At 60.4% G+C, this 17,318-nt stretch overlaps 1 protein-coding gene across 10 annotated transcripts in view; it reads left to right on the top strand.

Annotated features, from left to right (window-relative positions):
• RGS3 (regulator of G protein signaling 3) overlaps positions 1 to 16,662 on the top strand; it is a 76,397-nt gene extending 59,735 nt beyond the window's left edge. For 7 of the 10 annotated variants that reach the window (XM_064393417.1, XM_064393416.1, XM_064393418.1 and 4 more), the window contains 6 exons: positions 5,655 to 6,302; positions 9,748 to 9,821; positions 13,553 to 13,654; positions 14,481 to 14,542; positions 15,154 to 15,320; positions 15,409 to 16,662. In XM_064393417.1, coding sequence (XP_064249487.1) covers positions 5,655 to 6,302; positions 9,748 to 9,821; positions 13,553 to 13,654; positions 14,481 to 14,542; positions 15,154 to 15,320; positions 15,409 to 15,594 — 1,239 coding nt within the window. In that variant the 3' untranslated portion in view covers positions 15,595 to 16,662. Of the gene's footprint in view, positions 1 to 5,654; positions 6,303 to 9,747; positions 9,822 to 10,723; positions 11,025 to 12,811; positions 13,475 to 13,552; positions 13,655 to 14,480; positions 14,543 to 15,153; positions 15,321 to 15,408 lie in introns of those variants that run through there. The other 3 variants (XM_064393425.1, XM_064393424.1, XM_064393426.1) reach the window with 3 other exon arrangements.
• Positions 16,663 to 17,318: the final 656 nt, after the last annotated feature.

The raw sequence follows: 17,318 nt of genomic DNA, 5'->3' as shown, positions 1-17,318 counted from the left end.
TCCAAGGCTCCGCTCCTGCCCTGCGCTCTCCCGGGGAACCTGTGGCTCCTGCACGGCTCATCTGCCACCAGGCTGGGCTGGAGGGTTGGTAAGGTGCATCCAGGGAGAGCGAACGGGCAATTGTAGCGTGGGGATGTTTTGAGGTTCCCCCTCAAATCTGGGCTGTGCACGGCTGTGCCGTCGGCACCAGCTGGCTCTTGCTGTGGGATCAGCATTGCAATGTACTCACAGTGTGGATTTTCTGCTCCAGGACTTTTGCAGCCTTTTGAATGCCGTCCCTGAACTGGCACTGGGGACCAACCAGCCGGTTCAGCCTGGAACGGCAGCCGTGGCATGCTCGGAGTGTCGCTGGGGATGGGGGGCACGGGCAGGGGATGGGCTGGGGTCGGAGCTGGGACTGTGGGCACCTGCGGTCGGGGCTGGCAGCGTGGAGAGCTTTGGTCCCGGGCTGGTGGCTGACACTTGGAGCAGGCGGTGACACCGAGATGCGGGCTGCGAGCCGAGCCTGCAGCCGAGCTCCCCTCCCCGGGCACGGGGCTGCTGCCCTCGGGTGAGCGTGGGCTGCACTTGCCGCTGAGATCGGGAGCGGAGCGGCCCCGGGAGCCGCAGGGCTGGGGCTGGGCAGAGCCCTGTGCGCAGCGACCCGCCGGGAGTGCAGCGATGGGATCGGGATTTGTGCAGGAATCCTCCCGTGCTTCCTCCCCGAGGAGGGCTTCCCCTGCCAGGCTTCCCCTGCCAGGCTTCCCCTGCCAGGCTTCTCCTGCCAGGCTCCGAGGCTTTTAGGGCGGTGCAAACATCACCCCCCATCTCCCATCTGCACCTCCACCCTCACTGCCCTGCCCCAGGCGCTGCCGGCCCTGCTGTTCGGTTTGGCTGTCACGCTAATTGCTCGGGATCAATTATTCATTGTGCAGTAATGAAGCAGGGCGAGGGTAGAAAACCCGGCTGAGCAGAGCCCCGGGCTCTGGCCGGCCTCGCGGAGGGTGAGGAGCAGAGCTCGGGGAATGCTCCTCGTGGGCACTTTCACAATGACTCTTACGAAGATTTTCTCAAGTTTTGGTAGTTCTGCTTTGCATTTCTGGCTTTGCTTTCTTCCCCTCAGCCCCGCGCTGTGCTTTGGATGCTGTTCCCTGTAGCTGTGAGCTTCCTTGGTTCTTAGCTGTCACTTTTAAATCCTGAGGTGCTCAAAAGCCTTTCACAGTTAGGAGTTTCCAATCTGGTGGATCTGGGCACAGTTTGTCCCATGCTGAGAATCCAAATTGTAAAATATTTTCCTTCTACTTTAGTAAAGATCTACTTTGGAAAGATTGGTGTTTCCTGGATGATGTGGGTGCTCTTTTTTGCATCAGCTGCAATCCAGCTGCTGTGGGGTGGGATATTGCCTCCAGCACAGGGGACCCACTGCTGTGTGCATCTCTCCCTAAATAACCTTGGTCTCATTCCCATGGAGTTAAATACTTTTGGGGACAGGTGAGGCATCTCAGAGCAAATGTCTTTGAAGGGCAGCAGGAGCCAGAGAGGTTCCCCATGGGACACAGGGAGGATGGAGCTGCCATGGTCAGGGACAGCCACAAGTGTCCCAGGAGGTCCATGCACCCTCCTGGGTGAGAGCACAGCTGGAGCAGCACATCCCTTGCCCTCCTGCTCACATCCATGTCCAACAGCCTGCAGGGACTTCCCTGCTTTTCTCAATCCCTGATTTTGGCTGAGGAGGTACCTGGTTGCAGGGCAGCTCTCTGAGCTATGTTTTGCCTCCTCTTCCTCAGCATCACCACAAAAGAAAAGAGAAAACCTGAGCATCCCCATCAGGAGCCAGGAAAGGCTCAATTAAATGTCCCCGTGGCCAGGCATTCCTTGAGCCACAGTGGCTCCATGACTGAGAGGAGCAGAGAGGCTTTGAAATGAGAATCTGAGAGCCTCAAAAAAAAAAAAAAAAAAAAAAAAAAAAAAAAAAAAAAAAAAAAAATCCCTGACCTTCCCTTGCTGGGGATTCCAGGGAATGCCATGTGTGCCAGCACTTCTGGCAGTGGCAGAGCTGGCTGCACCAGGGCAAGGCAGGGCAGGCTCCAGCTCTCAGTGTGCTGTCTCCATGGCTGGGGTTTTCCCAGCTGGAAGCCCCAGCTGTGGGCCACCAGCAAGGCCACATTATTAAAAGAAATGCTGGAGAAGTCGGGGTTGTGCTGGTGCTCATTGAAATTTTCTCTGCTGGTGAGCTGGAACAGTCCTGGATGTGAGCAGCAACTCAGAGAAACCTGCTCGAGGTACAGACCAAGGAGCAGAGGGTTTGCAGTTCTTCTGCTCTCTCTTGGTTTCAATAAAACTTAAAAACTTGAAAAAAACAAATTTTTGAGATAGTGAGTGATCCTTGATGGCAAAGACAACTCAGTGTGTAATAGGTACAAGGTTTGAGGATGTTGGAGCAGGCAGGGCAGTGTTGGCTTTTTTTGGAGTGTGTTGATATTTCTCAATGAGGAGATCATTCTCAGGAACTCTCTTGCTGTTGCTCTGGTCGCAGACCTATTATCCTCCTTCCCTAAAATGACCCCGGAGAGCCATCCTGGGCTTTGGAGGCAGCTCTTGCTTCTGCTTTCTCTTCCCCTTCTCAGGAAATGCTGCCTTGGCCTCTCAGTCTGAGGCAGAAACTGAAGAGTGAAGTGTGAGATCCTCCAGGGAGGATGGAGTAAATCCCCTCAGCCCCTCGACCTGCCCCGATGCAGACAGGGAAACCCAGAGGCTGGGAATGGCAAAACCACTTTGTTGAGTGCAGGGAAAGATGCAGGTGGTGAAAAAAGGGAAACCTGCCCTTTGGTGGAGGTCAGGGACACCCAGATGCTGAGAGCAGTGAGACCAAGGCATCGGGAATGGAGAAATCCAGATGTTGGCTGCTGGCTCCTGAGCTGCTGCAGGGAGGGCAGGGGATGTTTTGGGTGAGTCTGTGCAGTGGAAGGACAGCATCTCCTTCAGACAGCACCAGCACTGCCTCCACTGCTGCCCCTCCAGCAGCCCCTTGGCCACATGAAGTGGTGAGAAGGTGTCAGCCCCCCTCAGGTACTGGGAAAGCTGCTCAGTGGCTCCAGGGAGAGCTCAGAGCCCCTGCCAGGGCCTAAAGGGGCTCTGGGAGAGCTGGAGAGGGACTGGGGACAAGGCATGGAGGGACAGGACACAGGGAATGGCCCCCACTGCCAGAGGGCAGGGTTAGGTGGGATACTTGGAAGGAATTCCTGGCTGTGAGGGTGGGCAGGCCCTGGCACAGGGTGCCCAGAGCAGCTGTGGCTGCCCCTGGATCCCTGGCAGTGCCCAAGGCCAGGCTGAACAGGGCTCAGAGCAGCCTGGAATAGTGAACCCCATGGAAGGGGGTGGGATAAGATGGGCTTTAGATTCCTTCCAACCCAAACCATCCTGAGAGTCCATGAAACCCGGTCACATCCCCATCCTTGAGGTCCCAAGTCATCTTTGGGCAGCAAGGTGGCCTTGGCCTTGTGCTGATGCAGTCCCTGGTGCCCCAGCCAGGGGCAGCTCTGTGGGCTGCCAGTGATGGCATTGCTGCCTCTCCCCAGCCCAGGTGATGCTGAGCAGAGCTCAGCCCTGTGCAGACAGGATTTCCCAGCCCTGCTGATGCTCTCAGCCTGAGATGGAGCTGATCCTGGCTCATGGTGAGGCTGCTGCTCATCCCCTCCATGCCAGAGAAGAGCAGCAGAGGCTCTGATTGAATTAGTGCAATGATTTAATTTAATCCCCAAATGTCTCTCATTTTAAAGGAGCCTGTTCATTTCCTTCTAGGACCTTATCAGATGCAGGCACCCAGCACTGTGAGCAGGACTGGGCAGATAGGCAGTGCTGGGGGAGGGCTTTGTGGAGAGTGACTCGAGGGCTCTGTGGGTTTTTCCTCTAATTATTTCATGAGATAATGATGACAGTGATTATAAGACAAATAAAACATCAGCAGCATCACTGAGGCACACACTGGTGCAAATGGCAGCCTGGCAGGGCAGGCTGGGAACATTCCCTTCCTACAAGGAATTACTGTGTCATCTCACCCCAAGGGTGGGCTGAGGGAGCATTTGCTTTGTGCCTGACCCCAAATCCAGCTGTTTCAGGACAGGGCGATGCCATGAAGGGACCAGGCACAACATGGTCTCTGAGTTTTTGTCTTCAGACTCGCTGGGGGAGTTCAGGTGACACTGAATTGCTGCTGGGGTGTGCCAGGCTGGGTGGGACAGAGCTGGTGCTGCCTGTGCTGCAGGTGACACAGGGACCCTTCGGGTGTGATAAACCAGGACAAGGCACAACTGGCTGTGGCACTGAGCTCCAGCACCCTCCTGGAAACCTGCCCAGCTCTTTGCCCCCTGAGCTCAGCCAGGTGGTGCCTGTGCTGTCCCCTCTCTGCTCATGGGGCTCACATCCCCCCCGGGTGTTTCCTGGAGCTGACAGCAGCTTCTGCAGCCCAACATCTGCACACAGCTGCCTGGGGATGTCCAGGATATCCTCTCTGTGCTCCGGGGTGTCCAGCAGCAGGGTGGCTCTCCCTGGGTGCTGTCACAGGCTGGGACCTCCATGGGGTACAGCTCTGTCCACTCCATGGGTGCCTCTTCCCAAAGGCTTGTGAGGCTGCATGGGTTGGCTCCTGGGGCTGCTGCCCTTTTTGAAGCTGAAGTCAGGGGTGTCTTTGTGAACTCCAGCTCTCTGGTGTCACCGGGTTTGTGAAAGTGTTTGGATCTCAGCTGGGGATACAGGAACTTCTTTCTGGGTGACTTGTTAGCTGGGGGTGGTCCTGTGGAATAGTCCCTGCCCCAGGATCTGTGTAGGAGGAAATTGCTTCTTAAAGAGAGGATTTTCTCTCCTTTGGTCTTTTTTTCCTCCTGGGCTGGTTTTGCCCCTTTGGCTGAGACACAAAAATCACACTGGACTCTGCTCTGGCAAGGGAAGGCTCATCAGAGGCTCCGCCTGCTCACAAAACAACCTTGGAGGTTCTTTCCCTTGGACTTTTCCCTTTGAAACCACAGAGCTCACTCAGGCCTTCCCCAGCTGCGAAGAAACCTGGAAAAACCAGCCCCAAAGGCATAAACCCCCGCCAGGGGCTGGCAGGAGTGGCTGGTTTTGTAGGGCTTGCCCAGAGCCACGGGCTGAGCTGGGGCAATCCAGGGATGGGCAGAGCCCGGCGCTTCCCTTCGGCATTTGCTGAGGCGGTGCAGGAGGGGCCGGAGCTGCTGGAGGAGCTGCTGGGTTTCTCTGCAGCCCCCGGGGCAGATCCCTGCAGGGCAGCAGCTCGCAGCAGCCGTCGGGGTGAGGATGCTGTCACGGCTCTGCCTCTGCGGCTGGAGCCCGGCTGGCACCCTGGCATTCCTCAGAAACCACCAGAGCCCTGGCATTCCTCAGAACCCACCAGAGCTGCCGGGAGCTGAGTGCCACCATCCCACTCCTGCCAGCTGGGGAACCCGGTGCTGCAGGGCTCGGGAGCAGGACTGGGTGCTGACAGCAGTGGGTGGCTTGGGGACGTGGGGACGATGCCATCCCAGCCCACCAGAGCACTGTTAGCATTGTACCAGTGCCAGCCTTGTAGGGGGGTGTGAGGAGGTGAAAGGCTCCCCAGGAGGGTGGCCAGAGGGATTTGGGGTGCTTGTGCTTTCATCCTTCTTTGTCTTCTCCTCTGGCAGATGCTGGAGACGGACGCCGAGAAGCCGGGGCAGATGCCCTCGGAGGCCGGGAAGGCAGCAGTGGGTGATGCCCCTCTGGCTGCCAAGGCAGCGGCTCTGGCCGAGCCCTGGGACGCTCTGGGCGCCACCCAGGCTCCTCTCCCGGCGGAAAAGCAGCCGGTGGCCACCGCCAAGGGAGAGGAGCAGCCCAGCTCCCTGCCAGCCTTTGTCATCCCCGAGCTGCGGCTGGACAGCACCTTCAGCCAGAGCGCGGCGGGCACGGCGGGCAGCGCCACGGACGGCGAGGACGAGGAGGATGAGGAGGAAGACGAGGAAGATGAGGACGAGGAGGAGGAGGAGGACAGCGACGAGCAGTACCTGGACAGGAGCGAGCTGAAGCGCAGCAGCATGATCGAGACGTCGGGCGGGCAGCCCGGCTACACGCTGAGCGTGCAGGGCTCGCTGCGGCGCCGCACGCACAGCGAGGGCAGCCTGCTGCAGGAGGCCAAGGGCCACTGCTTCACCTCCGACACCACCCTCAACTGCTCCGACAGCCAGGGCCCCGCCTCGCACTGGGCACTGCCCTCCCCCAGGACCCTCAAGAAGGAGCTCGTCAAGAACGGCGGCTCCATCCACCAGCTGACGCTGCTCTTCTCGGGCCACAGGAAGGTACGTGAGGGGCTGGGGCAGCTCCTGGGCTGGAGGTGTCCTGCCATGCAGGCCCTGTCTCCATGGCCATGGCAAAGCTCCCTTCTGAGTGCTCAGGAGGGTCCCTGCCCCTGGCAGCCAGCTCTGGAGGTGTCAGCAGCCGGGGCAGGGCACCAGAGCAGCGTGCTGGGGCTGTGGTGGCACTGCCACTGCTGCACCCATGCCCTGCAGGGCCCCTGGCCTGGGCAGCGCTGTCTGCTGGGGCTGCTGGTGGCAGAGGTGACCCTGGGGATCTGGGCTTGCACAGGGCTGCTCCCAGCAGCAGTGGGGAGAATCCCTGGTGACAGTCCCCAGTGTACAGGGGTGCCAGGAGCAGTGTGACCCTCTGCCCCACCAGCCTTCTGCAGGGCTTTGACCACTGTGGGGGTGAGTCTCATGGAAAAGCTGTGCTCAGCAGTGATGTGTGACCCCAGCTCTGCTGCAGGAGGAGCAGCAGGGGCTGCACTGAGGCAGCTCTGCCCAGGACTGGCCCGTGCAATCCTGGGGGTCTGGGGTGCTCCCTGAGCAGAGCTGGCCCTGGCTGCATGGTGCAGGAAATGAGCTGCCAGTGCAGAGATCATTCTTGGGAAGTGCTGCTGTTCCCCTCCTCCCCAGTGGCACTGGCAGGGTGCTGAGATTGGCCTCTGGCCCCATCCCCTGCTCTGCCCCATCCTCAGCTCTGGGAGCTGCTTGGGGCTCTGGTGCTCAGCACAGGCCTGCAGTCCATTGCTCAGGGTGTGTTCCCAGCTCAGGACCTCGTTTCACAGCTCAGGACCATGTCCTGCTGCTTGGATCCACCTTGCAGAGCCACATTCTGCTCCAGAGCAATGGCTCCTTGGCAGGAGAGGCTGCTGCAGACCCTGGGGTTAAACCCATGCTGGAGTTAAACCCATTCTGGGTTAACCCTCTTCCTGCCACGCTGCTTGAAAAGCCACCCTGCTGCTGTTTCCTGGAGGAATTTTTGGGCTCAGAGTCCCTGCCCAGCTGTTAAGAGCCCTTCCCAGGGTTACTCACTGCTGGGATGGGGCTGTGCTCTGCAGGGAGTTCAAATTCTCCTGGAGACTGAGGCCAACAACTGTGTGTGGGAGGAGATGCGGGGTTCAGACCCGCCCTAGCCCCGATAAAGAAAAGCCACCCTTGTGTCAGGGACACGGTCGCTGCCTGTCACACGTGCGAGGGAGGCGGTGACAGCGCCAGCGCCGGCTGAGAGCGTCCCGTGAGCAGTGCCCTGAAGGAGAGCTCACAGTGCCGCTGTGTGTGCAGCCCCGAGCCTGCAGCCCCGCAGCCAGGCAGCCAGGCAGCCCTGCAGCCCTGCAGCCCCGCAGCCAGGCAGCCCTGCAGCCCTGCAGCCCCGAGCCTGCAGCCCTGCAGCCCTGCAGCCCCGCAGTGCTGCCCGAGCCCGGTGGGCTGTGTGTCCCCCCTGCCCCGGGGAGCCGCCAGCTGCGCTTCCCGCTCTCATCTGGGGGGATGTTTTCCCGCAGAGGCGAACAGAGCTCCACCTGCGTTGAACTGTTCTGAAGGTGCACATTAGACCGGGATTTTTGGGGCAGGGATTGGCAGCCCGTGCCGGCTGGGAGAGCAGTGTGGTGGCTGCAGCTCCCAATTCCAAGCGTGCAGCAGCTCTGGCTGTCTGGAGCCTAAATCCCTGCCCATGTGTTCTCTTGGGCACCCCTGCCTGTTCCCACTGCCCTGCTCCTACTACCCCATTCCCACTGCTCTGCTCCCACCACCCCATCCCCACTGCTCTGATCCCACTGCCCTGCTCCCACCACCCCATTCCCACTGTCCCATCCCCATTGCCCTGTCCCCACTGCTCCATTCCCCCCATGATCCTATTGTCCCATTCCCACTGCCCCATCCCCACTGCCTTGTCCTCACTCCCCCATCCCCACTGGCCTGTCCCCACTACCCCATTCCCACTGTCCCATCCCCACTGCCCTGTCCCCACTGCCCCATTCCTCCCCTGCTCCCATTGTCCCATTCCCCTTGCCCTGCCTCTCCAGCTGCTGTGGAGGGTGTGCAGCAGTCAGGGAAGCCAGACACGGGCTGAGCCACTGTGGGATTGGGTTACTGCCACCGTCCCAGCCTAGACTTTGGAAGCACTTTCATTGGTCTGTGCCCTTGAATGGTTCAATGAAACCTCCGAGCTTTTTGGAGCAGGACACTGGTGCACAATTCCCAGAGGGAATTCCCCCACCAAGCTGTCAAGCACTGGCAATGCCTGCACCCGGCGGCCTCGGCTGCAGGGCCATTACATCCATCAGCCTTCTTGGTTATTTCCCCTCTGGGAGTTTCAGAGGGGCTCATCCCACAGCCTCTTTTAACAGCATCGTGCCCGGTGTGCCTCCCCGTTCCCCCTTCCCGCGGTGGGGTTTGGAGCTGGTTGTTTTATTGGGCATGCTGGGGAGCGCGGGGACTCCTCGGGAGAGCTCTGCCGCTGCCTTTTGTCCCCGAGCACGGAGCCTCTCCGGACAATGGCAGGAAGCCGCGGCCAGCCCGTCTGCCGGGGCCGGGGCGGCCCGGGGAAGGTGCTCGGCGAGGGCCGCATTGTTCGGGCCCGATAAACTCCGGAAAGCCGGGGGCAGAATGGAAGGAAGTGTCCGGAACCTCGGGCCGGGGCTGCGGGGCTGAGCACAGGGTTCCCACGGCCCGGCCTCGGGTGATGATCCTGGAAAGCGCCGGGAGCCCCGGGAGCACGGGATGAGCTGCCGGTGCTCGGGTGGGTGCGGGCGGGATGCAGGGCTGGCCCTGAGCATCTGCAGCGCGCAGGAATGGATGGGATGCTGAAGCCCCCGAGCCACGGCGATCCCGCGGCTCTCCCTGCCTGGTGCCAGGCTTTGTGGCTGTGCTGGTGCTGCCCTGAGCTCGTGGCACATCCCGGATCCCCTTGGTTGGTCCAGGCTGCCCTGGAGCAGTGGTCAGAGAGCAGACTTGTGAACTGCAATGATATGATTCAGTTATAAGTGAACTGCTCTGATTTCTCCTGCCTGGGGACTGCTGGGAACTCCTGACTGATTTTGGGTGCCCAGCCTGATTCTAGGGGGCTCTTTGGGCAGTGGCAGGATCCCTGTGCCCACTCTGCAGCAGGAGTAGGAGCATCAGGAGTGGGGATGTGAATGTCCTCCCTGTAGGAGGTTCCACTGTCAGCACCTTGAACCCGGAGGGCACCTGGGCCAGCGGCCCTGGCGTCTCCTTGGATGCTCCAGGAGCACCATGGGCTGAAGGTGGTAGAGGATGAGTGAGGGCAGGGAGGTTTTTGTGTCAGGAGCTTGTCCTGTGCTATTGCCATCATGAGGAAGGGGTCCCGTGGGTGCTGGCTGTCTGGGCTGTGTGCTGTGGGGAAGCTGGCCCTGCTGGCTGGTGACACAGAGTGACACAGTGGGCACGTCCTGGTGTGATGACAGACACTGTTTTTCTGTTCCCCCAGCTGAGTGGAGCAGACCCTGAGTGCAGCTGTGACGAAGGGGACGAGACCTCCCGCAAGAAACGCAGCAAGAGCCTGTAAGTGTCCCATGGGGGATGGCATCAGGGAGTGCCAGGGCTGTGTGTGGGGTCAGACACCTCGGCCTAGCCCTGCTGGTACCAGGAGCCCTCAGGAGCCCTGTCTTCCCCCTGACTTTTTCCAGCAGCAAAGCCATGAGCTGGGGTCTCACTTGAGATGGAATTGTTTCCAGGGAGGGTGGTGGGGTGTGCTGGGGGCACTGCCCAGCCCAGCTGGGAGCTCCCCCTTCCACCGTGCTCGGGCAGGGTGAAGATAGCGGCTCTGGGGAAAAACAGCCTGCCCGGGTTCAGGGAGAGGACATGGAAGCGGTGAAATCTGAGCTGGGGGCCTCCTTCCCGCTGGCCCCATGCCGGGAGGAGGAATGGGGAGGTGGAATGGGGGGGTTTGCACCGTGGGTCAGGCTCAGCCCTTGCGGCACATCCGCGGCAGTGCGGTGGGAGCAGGGACCCCGAGGGACACCGGCAGCCCTCTGCTGCCCCCGGTAAGGCTTTGGGGCGCCAAAAAGTGGGTGCAAGCAAGGACAAGGCAGCCGTAGCCTTTGCTGTCCTCAAACTCAGCTGCAGCTGAGGGGGGCAGGCGCACGAGTGAGGATGCTCGGGAGGGAACTCCTGCGGAACGCGGATCCGGCCGGTGCTGGGGCCGCGGGGGTGCCCGTGGCTGTGTGCCCCGAGGCTGTGTGCCCCGAGGCTGTGTGCCCCGTGGCTGTGTGCCCCGTGCCCTGCGCCACGTGTGCCGGGCAGGTGGAGGAGCCACACGTGGTGGCTCGGGGTGCGAGGGGGCTGCACCTGCAGCTGCCCGGCCTCGCCGGCCGTGCCAGCGAGCGGCACTGTCGGCCCGCGCTGCCTCATCTCTGCCGCCTATTTTTAGCTCTTTTTATTATTCCCCCCCCAGCAGTGGAAATGAAAACGAAGCCCTTGCGGCAGGGACGGCCCCGGCCGCGTGGCAGCGCCGGGGGAGCGGGGCTGGCGGGGGAGGCTGGCCCCCGGCGCGGCGGGGCAGGGGCGGTTCGGAGCGGGCTCCGCGCTCACCTTGAGCGGGAGATGCTCCGGGGAGCGCTGGGCAGCGCCATTGGCTGCGCCGGCCGGCTCCGGGACTATTTATGGTGCGGGGGCCGCGGGGCGGCACTCGCTCCTCTGCCGGCACACGCTGCCGGCCTCGATGTACCACGCCATGGTGGACTTCTCCGAAAAATACCTGGAAAGGTAGGACACGCAGCGTCGTGCGAGGAAGGGGGATGTGCTGCCCGGGGGATGGATTGGAAGCAGCGCGGGGTGATGGTGCTGGGCCTCGTGGTCATTCTGTGGGGCTGGGGCTGGTCACTTCATAGAGGCAACTCTGAAGTGAAATCAATTATTTTGTGGGATTGTTTTTGCTATAGCATTTATTGTGCAGTGTGGCTGCAGCCGGGGGCTGCCTGCCCGTGGCTGTCACAGGCTGGGTTGGTGCCACCCCTTCTTTGCAAGGGTGTGCAAGAGGAGCAGCATGTGGAAGTTGAGGAGCTTCCTTAGCAGGTGTTTGCCTGGTGTGTTCCAGCTGGAAAACCCACCCAGGATCCAGGATCACCTGCCTGGTGTGTTCCAGCTGGAAAACCCACCCAGGATCCAGGGTCACCTGCCTGGTGTGTTCCAGCTGGAAAACCCACCCAGGAGCCAGGCTCACCTGCCTGGGGTGTGGTGTGTGGTGTGCCTGGTGCCGAGGGCTGTGCTGTGGGGGTGACCCTCGTGTGTCACACAAGGGGTGCTCAGTGCTCTGCCAGCCCTGCTGCCCTGCTAAACTGGGACCGCTGCTGGAGCTGCTGCTCGAGGCTGTGGGGATGGCTCGTCCCGTGTGCTGGCGGGTCCCCGGCTGCCGGCGGCGCTGGTGGCGCAGCAATGGGAGGCCGATGGTGTTTGGAGCGTGTGGCTCCGTGTTTGGATCCGCTTTTCCCCCGTTAGCGGGCGCCTGGCAGCAGCGGGACGTGTGTCCTGCTGGGATCACAGCCCAGGGTGTGTGAGGGCAGAGGAACTGTCCCTGTCCATGAGGGTGTGGATGGCACCAGGGACTGGGGGGAGCCCTCTGCAATCATTCTGTGGCTCACTGGACGGACCCCTGAGGTTGTTGCACCTTTTATTTTTCCCAGTGGTTGCTATGTTTTACCCTCCTGGGACTGGAGAGAGCTGTGGGTCTGGAGAACATCACCTGGGGTGGGGTGGTGCATCCATGCCCTGAATCTCTCCGGTCCCTCTTGTGTCCCCGGCCATGGCTTGGCCAGGTAGAGGTGGCTTCTCTGAGCATCCTTGCTGTGCCACCTGTGGCAAATCCTGTAACATTAAATTTGCAGAATCAGAAAGAGCAAGAAGTGGGAACTGAAGCTGCTTGCTTCTTGAGATGATGTCATCATCATCTTGAGATGATGTCAGATAAGGAGCTTCAGATTTAGAGGGCAGAGTCCATGTACGTTGAGAAAAGATTGATGCTCTTATGTTTTGATAAATACATTACATCCACAGGCAGTGAAACACTGTCTGTGTGCACTTTATGATGAGATCGAGGTATTTTAAATGGAAGAAATTAAAATCACAGATGGAAGCTGTAATTCTTTCCAGTTATAAGTGTTCCAGCCACATGTAATTAAGATAGCATTATACTTGCTTTTTAATGAGTGACAGATCAGTGCCATTGAAAAACTGCCAGAAAAGGGAGTGAGAAGCGAGGCCCAAGGGCTAAAAGCCGTCACTGGTGCATGTTCGGGGTTCTGGGGCGGTGTTGGTGCCGCTGTCCCCGCTGTCCCCGCTGTCCCCGGGTGCAGTGACCGCGCTGTGCCGCGCGGGGGCAGCGCCGCCCGCCCCATCCCGCTCCGGCCGCCCGCGCTCCTTTCCCACGGCGCTTCCCAAAAACCCGTACAACTCTGTGTTACCGGCAGCTCCCCGGGGCAACCGCGACCCCCGCGGCCGTGTGGCCGTCAGTCTGTCTGCCCAGGGATGCTGGAGCGCGGGTGACAGAGCGGGGTGTCTTTGCCCCAGTGCCCCGCGCTGCCAGTCCCGGCCACCCCGTTACGGAAATGTCCCCAGGCCATGTCCGCACGGGCTGGCACCGCAGACGTGTGAACACATGGGGTGTGCATGTGTGGGTGCCCAGGCAGGGGGGACACAGGGCAGCGCAGTCCCCGCTCCGCTCCTCAGCCCGCTCCGCCCCGCCGCCTTCCCGGGATGCCTGCGCTCTATAAATAGCCCTCGTAAATCCTCGCCGTGATTATTTTTCCCCGCCGTCTCTTGAAAGGCCCCACTATCCGCCTCGGCGCTGATTTTTCCACCTTCCCTCAAGTTTCCCCAGCAACGGCAGAGCCGTCCCAGCCAGCGGCGGGGCTGACACAGCCTTTACTCACCGCTCGCTCGCTCCCGGGCCGGCCCAGCCGCATTTAAAGCTCTCGGCGCTGACCCTCCCACTTCCCGCTCCGCGCTGGCCGCTGCGGCAGGAGCGCGGCTCGGGCCGGGCGGCAGAGCGCCCGGGCGTCCCCGCTGTCCCCGCCGCCGCTCGGGCTGTCCCCGCTGCCATGCCCTTCTTCCGCGACCTGTCCAAGCCGCAGCCGCTGGAGTTCCACGCGGAGATGCTGCTGGCGGTGCAGCGGCCGCACACGGGCAGCCTGCAGCGCCGGCACACCATGAAGGAGTAGGTGCGGGGCGCGGGGCGCGCTGCCCGAGGGTCCCCGCGGGTCCCCTCGCCTCCCGCTCACACTCGCTCTTCTCTCTAGAGCCAAGGACATGAAGAACCGGCTGGGGATTTTTCGGCGGCGGAACGAGTCGCCCGGAGCCAACCCCTCCGGCAAGCTGGACAAAGTGCTCAAATCGCTCAAGTAGGTGCTGCGAGCGGGCGGCGCAGGGATGGAGGGGACCGTGGGGGCTTGGGGACCGTGGGGACTTGGGGACAAGCTGTGGTCTGGAGCTCCTTACCTCCCTGGAGGCTGTATTCACCCCGTTTGGGGAAGCTGTGGACGAAGTCTTTGTTTCTGGAGGAACGTTTAAAATTGTTTTTTGCCTGAAAATCTCCTGCTGGAAGGTGAGAGGTGCTGCGTGCACAGTGGCACCACAGCAGCTTGGGCTGGAAATTTACCTGACAGCAGCGTTCTCCTAATGCCTGTCCATGGAACTTTAACTGGCCAGAAGATGGTTTGAAAAACCACTTTGCTCTGGAGATGCTCCAGCAGCTGGAGACAAGCCCTCCCTGCTCTTGCTCCTGGCAGCTTCTCTGGCTGCTTGAATGGGGCAGCTGAAATCCCACTTTTCTGCAGCTCTGCATCACCCAGGGCTTCTTCAGTTCTTCCTCAGACACCCCAAGTGCCAGAGCTGCCTGCACAGACCTTGGGGTTGGATTTTCTTCCTGCTAGCCTAAATGCAGTGGTTTCCTTTTGGCAGAGCTGCTGTGGGGCTGCCTGGTGCAGAGCCTGGCTCTGCCTTCAGCTGCTCTGCCAGTGCCAGTACCAAGGTGGGAGCCAGGGCCAGCCCCTCGGGCACACAGTGTGGCTTTATCCTCTGGAAATGTTTAGCAGGAGGCTGATTTGGGAGCTGGGAGCAGCCGTGCTGGGCTCACAGCCTGGCTTTTAATCCACTGGAAATGTTTAGCAGGCAGCAAAAGCAGCTTTTGCTGCTGAGCTTTGCCAACGTGCCGTCCTTTTTCCACAGGCCCACTCCCGAGGAAGCGCTCAAGTGGGGGGACTCTCTGGAGAAGTTGCTGCTGCACAAATGTAAGTGTGTGTCCATCCCTTCCACTTGTGTTTGCTGCCAGGGGAATATGCCACACGTGCCTGGATAAAGATGGGATTTCCTCTGTTAATCCCTTCCGGAGTCTGGGGATGCACAAAGCCAAATTAGCCTCTCCCTCGTCTGCCCCCCTTCTGCTCCTGCCTGGCCCAAGGGGGAACCTGGTGGCAGGGGCCAGGGAGAGCTTCAGGCCGGGGCTGCAGCCCCCAGCTTGGGGAGGAGGGATTTGTGTCTGTGCCCAGTTTGGGGCTGTACAGAGGAGCAGGAACTGCTTTAGAACATTCTGAAGATGGGAGGACAGCCCTTCTCAGGCACCCCATCCTACACCCAGCCCAGGGGATGGCCAGAGCATCCTGTCCCCACTCCAGCCATCCTCCCTTCTGGCTCTCCGTGCTGCAGCCGCGCTGGGGATGTGGATTCAGCTCCTGGATGGGCTGTGCTGCCCTGGCAGTGCCATCACTGCCTGTTTGCACAAGGGGCTTTTTGGGGCAGTGCAGGGAGGTGCTTTGGGCTGCAGCTCTGCCAGAGCTGAGGGTCCTGTGGGGCTGTTCCCTGTCTGTGAGCAGGGGTAGAGCCGTGTCCCTGTCTCCCACAGACGGGCTCGCTGCCTTCAGGGCCTTCCTGCGCACCGAGTTCAGCGAGGAGAACCTGGAGTTCTGGCTGGCCTGTGAGGAGTTCAAGAAGATCAAATCCCAGTCCAAGATGGTCTCCAAGGCCAAGAAGATCTTCGCTGAGTACATTGCCATCCAGTCCTGCAAGGAGGTGAGGGCTGGCTCCCAGCTGGCGTGCGGCTCCCGGCACGGTGGCTGCCTGGGGAGCTGCTCACCAGCCCTGGCTCCTCTGCCCACAGGTCAACCTGGACTCCTACACACGGGAGCACACCAAGGAGAACCTGCAGAACATCACCCGCAGCTGCTTCGACCTGGCTCAGAAGAGGATTTACGGGCTCATGGAGAAGGACTCGTACCCCCGCTTCCTCCGCTCCGACCTCTACTTGGACATAATCAACCAGAAGAAGGGCAGCTCCCCACTGTAGGCCTAAGGACTGTCTCGGGGCAGGCTGGGAGCTGTGTGTTTACATGGAATTGGGCAGTGGAGGCCTTCCCAGGAGCTGGTGGGAGCTCGCTGTGCTGCTCGTGCCCCAGGCCATACGGACAGGGGGCAGCTGAAGGCACCGAGCCCCGAGGGGACCGACAGGCCGGGCAGTCTGGCACTGCTGCAGCCCCACCACCGCTGGTACGACGCCTTCGGGGTGGCCCCGGCGTGGATTTACCCAGGAGGGAAGCTCCCACAAGACTACTGTGAAGCACCTGCCCCAGCCACGAGTGTTGCTGGAAGGTGGAGAGTGAGCCCAGCTCGGCGAGGAGGAGGAGGGGATCTCATGCAGGGCTCTGGCAAGGGGACAGCAGCACTGACACAGATGTGGTCCTGGATTAAAGCCTTGTGAACTGGAGCAGCCCCAGGATGCTGCTGTGCTTCCCTATGCCGTGGGGCCCCCTGGCTCTCCTGGAGCAGCTCTGGCAGGAGCCTGGTGCTTCCTTGGCTCATGGTGGGTTCCCCCGGGAGCAGCGAGAGCCGGGCCCTTCTCCTGTGCTGGAGGTGTGCAAAGCACCCCCTCCTGCCCTCACCCCTGGTTTATTTATTGCCCTCCTGTAGCTGGACACGTTGCTGTGTGATAGGAGCCCCCGTGTCCTCCCCGTTCCCAAGTTACAAGTGCAATATTTGTGTGTGTCGCGGCCGAGTTCTCCGGCGGAGTGGATGCCTTTTTCTTTTCCCAGGTGTGTAGATTTTGTAAGGTAGCAAGTTTTGTGTGCCAGACCCATTCCCTGGCAGCGGGCCGCTGGGGGAGCCTGGTGTAAATATCCATATACTGATGCCCTGACGACGGAGGGTTTGGTGATGGAGAAAAGCAACTCTGTGCAGCAGCCGCTCTCCTGACTCTGGATAACAATGCTGTGGTTGGGAAGCAGGGGTTCCTGCTGGCCCCGGCAGGGCGGGGTACACTGTCTGCCTCCCAGTTTACAGTGCAAAGCATCTCTGCAGCTAGAAAAAACCTACATTGTCATGGTCATAGGTAAATAAAAGGAGAATATAATTTCTTGTAGCTGGCTTTTGTTCGTGCCGTGTTTGTCAGCACTGGTGGAGCTGTGCAGCCCTTGCCTCACTGAAGAGTGTAAAATCCTATTACTGTGTGGCTGAAGAAGGGAAAATCTGATTCCATGAATTTCTGAGCTGTTTTTTTATGATGGAGCAGCTGCCAGAAGCTCCTGAGGCCAGGTCTGGGTGTAGGAGCAGAGTTTTGCCCAAAGCGAGACCGTTCCCAAGGCCAGCAGTCGCTGTTAGACACAGCAGGGCAAGAAGCTCTGAGCAGGGAAATGCCCAAACACACCAGTGACCTCCTGCAGCTCCAGGCCCCTCTGTGGACACAGCAAAAGCAGCAACAAAAAGCTGTTCCAGCTCTGTGCACAGCTTGGCAGGGCTGCTCCTCCCAGCAAGGACAGTGCTCTGGTGTGGGATGCAAATATTTTGTAAAGGCTGTTCAGGGTGTGTTTGGCACCTGAAGTGCTACCTGGTTGTGGTGGGCCTTGGATGGCTCAGGGATGTGACTGTGGTGTCACAGGGCCGTGCTGGGCTGTGTGTGGCTGCCCAGAGTGCTGCTGGTGATGCCCAGGGCTGTGTGGCTGCCCCACCTGAGCACAGCTGTCCCCAGCTGTCCCCATCTCTGGGGAGCTGCCTGTTTTCCCTCTTCAAACAACCTGC

This window comes from Passer domesticus, chromosome 18 (assembly GCF_036417665.1).
Source record: "Passer domesticus isolate bPasDom1 chromosome 18, bPasDom1.hap1, whole genome shotgun sequence".
NCBI lineage: Eukaryota > Metazoa > Chordata > Aves > Passeriformes > Passeridae > Passer > Passer domesticus.
Note: the sequence above shows the minus strand (reverse complement) of the source record. Positions and strands in the feature narration are given on the sequence as shown.